The 9,470-nt window shown below is 33.4% G+C and overlaps 1 protein-coding gene across 1 annotated transcript in view; it reads left to right on the plus strand.

The window, feature by feature from the left end:
- Positions 1-9,434, plus strand: part of LOC149768941 (calcium-activated chloride channel regulator 1-like) — a gene marked incomplete at its 3' end in the record, with an annotated part of 32,604 nt that extends 23,170 nt beyond the window's left edge. The window contains exons 7-12 of the mRNA XM_089949993.1: positions 876-1,103; positions 2,266-2,562; positions 2,984-3,211; positions 3,770-4,040; positions 4,464-4,625; positions 9,228-9,434. Of these exons, the coding sequence (XP_089806119.1) occupies positions 876-1,103; positions 2,266-2,562; positions 2,984-3,211; positions 3,770-4,040; positions 4,464-4,625; positions 9,228-9,434 (1,393 nt within the window). The remainder of the gene's footprint in view (positions 1-875; positions 1,104-2,265; positions 2,563-2,983; positions 3,212-3,769; positions 4,041-4,463; positions 4,626-9,227) is intronic.
- Between the last annotated feature and the right edge of the window lie 36 nt (positions 9,435-9,470).

Raw genomic sequence — 9,470 nt, forward strand, 5'->3', positions numbered from 1 at the left:
TCATCTTGAGATAGGTAGAATTGTGTTGAGCTTCATAGTTATATTGCAAAATGGGATAAAACCCCAGCTTCATACAGTTTTAAATAACGCTCATTTGTACAGAAAAGCCTTAAATGAAAGGGAATGTTGACCAATTTGTCAAATTTCCTGCATAATTACCAGCAATGAGTCTCACAACCACTTATCATTTTGAAACAAACAGTGCACGGTGAGAACAGATGGTATGATGCAGCCATATATGTCTACTGACTCACCATTCGCTAAGAATCCTGTATTATTTATTTTGGGACATAATTATCCCATTCATTAAATTTTGTATGCAATGTTGTATTTCACATTCATCAAATTAAAGATATGAATAAATAATTAACACAAAGTTTACATTTCTAGAGGTTGGTAGTTATCTTGTAGTGAAAGGGATAGTTACTGCTATGTTCTTGCAAAATGGTGTTGCAAGGCTTAGTTTCTATGCTTGTTTAGTTTTTCGTTTTGTGTGTTTGTGTGTGTGTATGTGTGCTTATTACGACATCAGAACACGTTTCACCTTGAGAACTAATACGGTGAGGTAATAGATTCAATTTCATCTTAATTGCACAGGTAATACTTATTAAGCAAATGCGACTACGCAGCATATCATTTATGTTTACTCTCGATTGTACCTGGCCTAATTTTGGAATGTGTTCTCTCATTTAATTCCTTATATTTTTGAGGACATACTCGAAGCAACATAAGAGTCACAGGAAAGCTGCACAGCGCCCATCGTCTTGAAATAACAGCTAGCTTCAATCGTGAATGTAGTTGTAATTGTTTTTGTTCTGAGGCTTTGTCTTCTTCACGCTTATTTTCGATAACCTTTTCATTCAATGTCATTATAGTTGACTCGCATCGAAGAAATGAGGCAGGCTATAAAATACATTATTGCTGTGTTGATCCAGGCTTCATCATATCTAGGAATAGTCTCCTTCTCCAATTCTGCAACAACCTTGGCTCCTTTAAGAGAAATAAAGAATGACACCGATCGCCATATCCTTGAAAACATCACTTCGTCATTATTTGCCTTCGGTGGAACAGGTATCGGTCAGGGACTGCTAAATGCGAAACTGGTAAGCAGCAAAGAATTTGCATTGCCATTTAATTTAGGACTTGATATGGATTGAATATATTCTTAGATTGCCTATACGAAGAGAAAATGAAAACTTTGATTCACCAGCACCAAATTCATGAAACATTAAACGTTTGCAATGTATTAAATTTATCAGAAACTGTTCTTAGAGTCGATATGTCAGAATAATCGGTTTGAAATGAATTAGTGTTCCTCTCAGCCTGGTGCCTCATCTGGAAATGGAACGTACAAGGCATCAGAAAAATGTCACTTTAAAATTAAAGCCAAACTGAACTGGTTGTAACGGTGCGGTCTCTCAATGCAAAATGAGCCATATATGTTGCTCACTTTAAGGCCCACATCAGCACATACAATATACCAGACACCAGGCACCTATAATTATATTGATGGATCAAGAGTGGGCTTTGGTTTTAACTGACATAAAAACAACCTTCTCGTCTTAGCCGAAGTAATTTTTTTCATAATGTCTGTCCGAGTGAACCATATTATTGCGTGTAATATGAAGAAGTATTTTATATAAAAAAATCCTGTTTGGAAAATCACCCTCGAGCACTATCCCCCTTACCGAAGATACAATGGTTGATGCTGAGGATATTAACAACGCCATGTAAAGATATGAAAATGTAAATGTTTCTAGAGTCAAACGTCTACATACCATTTTAGGAATAGTACTTCTCCTATGCTTGTTGCACGTCAGAATTACTTTATCGCTATTCTCATGGCTAGATTTGTAGAACAACAGAGAAACAACGACATACTGAAACTATACTTTTGATCATATTACTAATATTTGATTTCGTGGTCATAAATGTAATCGTAACTTTATATAACATTTTAATTAGTTTTTGTCGTCTGATAAGGTAGAGGTCCAAATACTATGTTGTGATAGATGCAAGTTTTCTAAGCTTTATTTATATGTCCCTCTGCTCTGTATAGCTTAATCGGTATTGGAGACCCGATAGTATGAACAATAAACGGGTCACATTAATGCTTATTGTTGTTATAGACGTTTGATGTTGTAAAGAAGTTTAACTTTCAGACACATTTTATCTGTATTTGTTTTCTTTTTTTTTACTCACACCAGGGACGTATACGTGTGCATGTACAAGTCCCTGATCCGACCTTTCATGCTTATATTTCAGTTATTTGAGTCCAGTGGAATGAGTACGAAGGAGAGCGAGATAATTTTACTAACTGACGGAGAAGAAAATATACCACCCTACATTGCAAACGTCACGGATGCACTGATAGAAGCTGGAATCGTGGTTCATACAATATCGGTCACGGAGGACGCTCAAAAGAATTTAAAAGATCTGGCTCAGGCAACTGGAGGAAAGTTTCTCACATTTTTAGAGAAACAATCAGTAACATTTATAGACGTCTTGTCTCAAGTCATCGTATCCGGTGATGCTATTCCAGATGCAAATACTCCCGAAACGGTTTGTAAATCCTGTACTTCATATTATAATGTTATAGAGCTTAAACAACAATGCCAGTGTGCAATTTATAAGTAGTTGGGTTAATTTCTTGTCAGGTTGTAGTAAGGGGCTGTTTTAACACACCTATAAGAACATCTTGGCCACGTGAAATCAGCCAGATAACTATTTAAAACATATAATGGCATATTTTGCTTTAAACTAAGTAAAAGGTCCTCAGATTTTAAGAAAAGTGGGCAATCTATGTCAAGGCCATTCTGATCACTTTTGTTTGGCATTGCAAGATGTAGATTTGTGCATCAACAGGTGAAATGTGTGGTATCACGTTTTTTTTTTTTTGTTGTTGTGCAAAACAACATACTAATATGATTCTTCATATCGTCCATTGCAAAGACTGGTTTTCTTCAAAATATATTTATTTCAGATAGCATCATATAGTAAAAACGTATTGGCGAATGAAAACTATACAGAAAACTTTAAAGTTGATTACGGTCTTGGAAACGACACCAAGCTGATGGTAAAATCGACAGCACCATCATCCTCGCCAGTGTTATTGACGGTTGTTTGTCCGGACGGAATTAACTTTCAGAATGCTATTACATCTACAGGAACTCAAACTATACTTTGCGGTGACAACAAAGCTTCAACAATGGTGAGTATTCTGTCCCCCTGTCTAATGTCCATATACAGTTAATTAAAGATTATTCATGTGGAAAATCAATTAATTTAGATCGAATATGTATGTAAATTTTGTATAACAGTGTGAAAGTATACGATAACAGCCAGCGAGGTAACCACGCCTTAATAATAAATAAATAAATAAATAAATAAATAAATAAATATATATATATATATATATATATATATATATATATATATATATATATATATATATATATATATATAGATATATATATATCACTATCTGAGTGACACGCCCACACACATTTATTTATTTATTATTCTATTTATTTATTTCTTTATTTAGAAAGGTCGAGAGGTAGAGAAAGATTTTAAAAAGAAAGCATTTCTACGTAAAACGGTTCCTTATAGAAAAATTATACATTCTTTTAGCCACGTAGAAACAATCCCAAGAAACCTTCAACACTGCTGCTGATTGGGAAATCTGACAAAGTGCAAAGTGCATTTTCCTTATCATTAGATAATGAGTATATTTAAGCAAACTTATACAGATATTTCTTTCCTCCAGGCGGGTACATATACTATTACCCTTTCTTCTCCTGAAGCTACTAGCTATAATGTCTACGTTACATCATACCCACGTGGTTCAACTGCTGATGTCGTACGTGTGAGATCGTGGCTCTCTGACACTGAAATTGACTTTGCTTCCGCTTCTACTATACGCTTGTACGCGGATGTGGAAAAAGGAAGATCGCCGGTTTTAAATGCAAAAGTTACAGGAATGCTGATCCGTGGAGACGGTTCAGGCATTAACCTGGGTCTCCATGATGACGGAAAAGGTACGGGGAATGAACACGAGAGATGAGTAAAACAGGCTGACAACGTATTTCCCGATTGCGCTTGCTTTTTTCGTTTGTACTAAACATGCACAAGTAACTATTAGAATAATGTCTTATTACAGTACCATTTCTTATTCAACTTTTATTATGAATTGATACGAGCCATCTTATTTACTCTTTCTTTCTCGCTTTCTTTGGCCTTTTAAAATTTAGTTTTCCCATTGATTCATATTCAAAACTCTAAAATTATATTTGTATTAAGCTTCTCCAAACTTTTTAAATTTTTAATTTAAAATTAACAATTCATATTTTTTTAAAATTTGATTTCTTTTCTGAGCGGATCTTTATTGTTGTCACTAGAAAATAATGGCAAGCCGGATACAAATATCAAGGTTAAAAAGAACATTGTTAATTTTCCTCAAGGGGCAGACCTATATGAGAATGATGGTCTATACACGACCTACCTGTACAAACACTACTTTATCAGTGATGGACGATACAATATGAAGATAACAGTGTCCGGCGATGAGGGAACCATAACGTATTCCTCAGCATCTGGTCAGAAAGCGCCTACTTTACCAGGAGGTATAGATGGCTATGGGTTTCTTTATGAGATTCAATGTTGAAGACGAATATATATGCATCATAAAATAGTTGGAACATACGTTCATATTCATCTTTAAAAAGGAAAAAAGTAAATATCGATCTGTATTAAATGACGCACATGAGGATATCTTGTCAAGACAATTGCTTTGTTAATTTATCTAACATTTTGAGGAAATGTTGCCCACCAATACATGTAATCTTATCTGTTAGAAAGACTAGAGACCCAGCGCCTGCAACCCTAAATATGGATATCAAAATGTTAAAGAACACACTTACACACACACACACACACACACACACACAGACACAGACACACACACACACACATATATATATATATATATATATATATATATATATATATATATATATATATATATATATATATATATATATATATATATATATATATATATATATATATATATATTTACATTGTTACTTTTTTAAGATTTTTTTTCGTCATATGCTAAAGATAATTGTATTTTGGACTTGACCTTATCCAAATCAAATTCATTTTCTACCTGACCTGAATAGTTGACTTTACTATTATAAGTTTTTCGAAAAGTACGGGTTTAAGACTAGGATTATAATTAATAGAAGTAAACATATTTGTCTTGGTCTGAGTCAAGACATTGTGTTTTCCATGTTCTTTATTATAATTTTAATAACAGGCCTACTAATTATAAATGGGATTATATCTTATAAACATTTACAATCTTCCAGAACGGGATTTTCCACTAGGTAATATATTTTTTTCAAAGGAAATGCTAATTCTGACCAGAGGTCAGGTACAGAACTATATAACCTTCCTGCTGAAATAAAATATGTATTCGTGCTGTAAGATATGAGCAGAACAAGTTGTATTAATTTTGTGTCCTCATTTTATTTGGGCTGGAATTTATTTATTCGAATTATTTAATTCAAGTGATTTTTCACTGAAAAGAAAAGCTGCTCGTAAATGCCATTCTTGGAAGAAAGACTTGGGCTGATAGTGAACTTTTAAGTAAGGAAATATTCTTGGTTTGTATTATTATTTAACATTTGGCACATCATTACTGCAGAGGTCACAATAGAGACATCAAAGGTTTCAGGGTAGGATTTATGTTAGAGTACCACATAAGTTTGCTAAGACCTTTAATCATTAGGACTTGTGTTCCAAATTATATGGTTGGTTGGGAATCATTTTGCAATACTGTACGTTAGTTTTACATTTTCACTTTGTATTCTAAGATATGAATCTATGTTCTTAGATATGGCCTTAAAGGTCACCGGTAATACTCCAACAATTTCTGTTTATATCAGATTTGCGTTACATGATTAAAGATAGTTATACTCACACTAAAAGAACAAAAAAAAATTGTCAAGTGTAAAGAAGAAATAATAATTTAATTATTCGAAATAGAAGGATACAACGCTGTTACTTCCCTTTACTTACAATTTCCCATCTATAGAGGACGCCAACCGGAAATGAAGTACATTTATCCCTACAATACGAAGTACATGCTTCTTGTTGTCGTAAAATAAAACACTATAAACTATAGATAGGGAATATTTAGATGAAACTAATGAAAACTAATTTACTGTTCAGCCTTATATGGGTATGCGTGCACGACGCACTAGATTGTGTCGCTTTCAAAACTGTTCCATTGTTTCAATTTATTTTGAAAATTCCCGTTAATACGGGTAAAAAGAATCAATGATGGCTCCCATATGTCGGCATGCTTTATATTTTTTAAAAAAGATGAAAGAAATAGGCACACTTAAAGAATCCAAAGGAACCAAACTTGACTTCTTTTGTCAGCCGACTTCAGAAGAAAAAATCGGCACACTAAAAATATACCAAAGTCAAGTTTCCGGGGTTGGTTTGCATTGTAATAAAATAACCTATGTATTTGATATCCTATAGGTAAGTTTAAACAATGAGTGTATTGCTCCCTGCCAGTTGCGATTATCACCCGGGCTTCTATTTGTTTGTCATATGTACTCATAATTAATGTTTGCAGGGCAAATAGTATACACAATAATAATTTGCTTTAATAATACTTTTGTAACCCATGCTAGCAAAAATATTATCATTTTCACTCACATTGAATGTATTTGAAAATAATGATTTTTTATTTGCGAGATATCGACTTATAGTTAACCTGGATTGTATACAATCTGGGTAAGTTTGCAATAAGTAACTTATCATGCGTAAATGGCAAGTGCCTTCAAGCAGTCGGGTGCTACTTTCGTCTCATTTGCGATTTTGTTATTTGACATAAGCGATACACACTACACTAAGGATGCATACGCAAGCCGGCATCCGCTACATCTACGGAGTTCGTGGATATATATTTTTAAAAAAATAATTTTCGTATGATGAAAAAAGAAGGAATGAATGATAACAATGCAAGGTTAATTTCTTTCAATTTATTTTCAAACAAGTGTATGTTTATCAATTTATTTTGTACCGTGAGTGTGTGTGTGTGTGTGTACGTGGGGGGGGGGGCACAAATTAAACACAAAATTATTTTCTTTCAAATTTGTACGGAATAATGGAGCAAATATGATCGACGGTATTGACCAGTAATGACAAACTTTCAATTTACGCGTGCACAAACTAAGTCAACTTGAAAAATAAAAACAAACAATAAAATTAACTGGTAAGAGCTTCATATTGCAGCAACTAATTACTGACACAATTCTTGACACTATTCTCTCTCTCTCTCTCTCTCTCTCTCTCTCTCTCTCTCTCTCTCTCATGTGTAATCTAGTATGTATTGTATGCAGCTGTGTTACAACGTGAAGCCTAAAATTAAGTATATTTGTTATAATATTTCATGTACACTACCCTTAGAAAAATATATACATATTATGTGGAATATTATCTGTTACGTATTTTTGTTTCATAAATGGTTATTGATAATTTGACCGGAAGACTTAAATTGAGAATGTCGTTGTGCAGATGCATATATTTTTAGCATAAAAAATGTAAATAAATATTTTAACTAGAACAAGCAAGGTATGTCAGTTTGTGTTTTCTCTCATAAATATGTACGTTACGAAGTATGATTATTTTCTTTCAAAGAATATCAAAATAGTTTGTCTAAATTTAGTTTTTTCCTAAAACCTATCTTACATAGCATCTACTTTTTGTTGAAGAAAAAGAACGTACAAACTATTGTTAAGTTTGGCCGAATTGTATTTCGAGTTGGGTCGAATTGTCTTGGGCCAAATTCACTATAATCCGGCATGCATTATACAACTTTCCCATCCCTCCCCTATTCGATCCCACAGATTAAATACATTTTTTGCTGGTAAACATGGTTTTTCGGAAAAAGAAACAACTCTTTTTCCCATCATCACTCTTTTGGTTACATCCGTATGCAACACAGTGCACCATATTTGCTGTACAAAAGCACGATCATACGCTATATCACATATACATTTACTTGGGGCAATTAAGCTCTTGAATAGCTAAGTTGAATAGAAGGGATAAATGTACGTCATATCCGGTTTTGGCTCGCGGAAACTACCGATTGTGTACGGAGATTGCCGAATAGCTTTTACATTTTATAAAGCGGAGTTTTAAGTCTAATTAAACATGTTTATGGTGTGCATACATAACTAATGCATTTTGTTTATAACTATAATAATATCACACGTTTGTACAATAGAGTTGGCCAGTGATCTTTAAACTAAGTCACAAAAAGAGCGAAAGTCTGCATATTTTGAATAATTCGGATAATAATTTGTTTCCCTCGAATTCAAAATGAAAATGTAAAAGAAAATCTTCCGAAATCGTAAATGAAATCCCAAATAGTCCTAAAAGTTTTATCACAGGTCCAAATGTATAAAGTTCCAATTGAATCCCGGAAGTATCCCAAATAAATTTTAATATTGAACCCGTTGATGTCCCCGTGGTCTCCAATATGTTAATGTGGCCGTAGCCTAGGTTGCGGCGATGTGCTAAGAATCTTTGATATATCACAATTGTATACTTTAAATGTTGTTGTCTTAATTCACTAAAATTCAAATTGATATTCCAGTCCAAGAATATTATTGATGAGCACTTTGTATTTCCAGTTAACAATGTTTTGAATAATAAATTCTACCGAGATGAAAAAAGAATACAACAATAAAACAGATTCTGCTTCAAGATGTTAAGGCAAGAACGGTTAATTTCTCAAAATAAACAACATTGCACAAAAAGTTAAGACAAAAAGTAGAACCATGTTGATGGTCAAAAATTTGTTTTCAGAATATTCTAAGTTGTCATAGATAAACCAGGTTTTTCCATGGGAAATTTCAATGTCCTAGACTCTAATTAACAAAAACATGTTTGCCTCCATTGAACTTACACATAAATATTGTATATGTATTATGTTGTTTACAAAATCAATGTCATTAGTCACGTATAAAGCAGATTTGATTTTGAAGTAAGGTAATTTACAAATTACAAACATATATTACATACAATCATCATGAAAATACAACAAACAAAACAAACTCATTGTACATATTATATAAAAAACTATCAACTGACATGTGCTCTTTCTAACCTAATTATGACTTGTGTCACATTTTCTTCTGCAGTCGAAGAAGCACGACCTGTAATGGAATCTGTTCAAGACTTTATGCGGAGTATTATTCCAAATGAATTTGTGGTGAAAAACTACAGTTCTTCCGCCCCCGACACTTCCCCACCGGATGCCATCACGGACCTACGTATTGCTAATGCAACTGCGAATGCTGTTCTCCTTGAATTCACAGCTACAGGGGATGACTTTGATATGGGCAAAGGTTAGCAACAATAACGATGAACATTGTTTCCTGAAA

The sequence above is a fragment of the Sinohyriopsis cumingii genome, unplaced genomic scaffold (assembly GCF_028554795.1).
Source record: "Sinohyriopsis cumingii isolate HCF-2022 unplaced genomic scaffold, ASM2855479v2 utg005293l, whole genome shotgun sequence".
In the NCBI taxonomy this organism is placed as follows: domain Eukaryota; kingdom Metazoa; phylum Mollusca; class Bivalvia; order Unionida; family Unionidae; genus Sinohyriopsis; species Sinohyriopsis cumingii.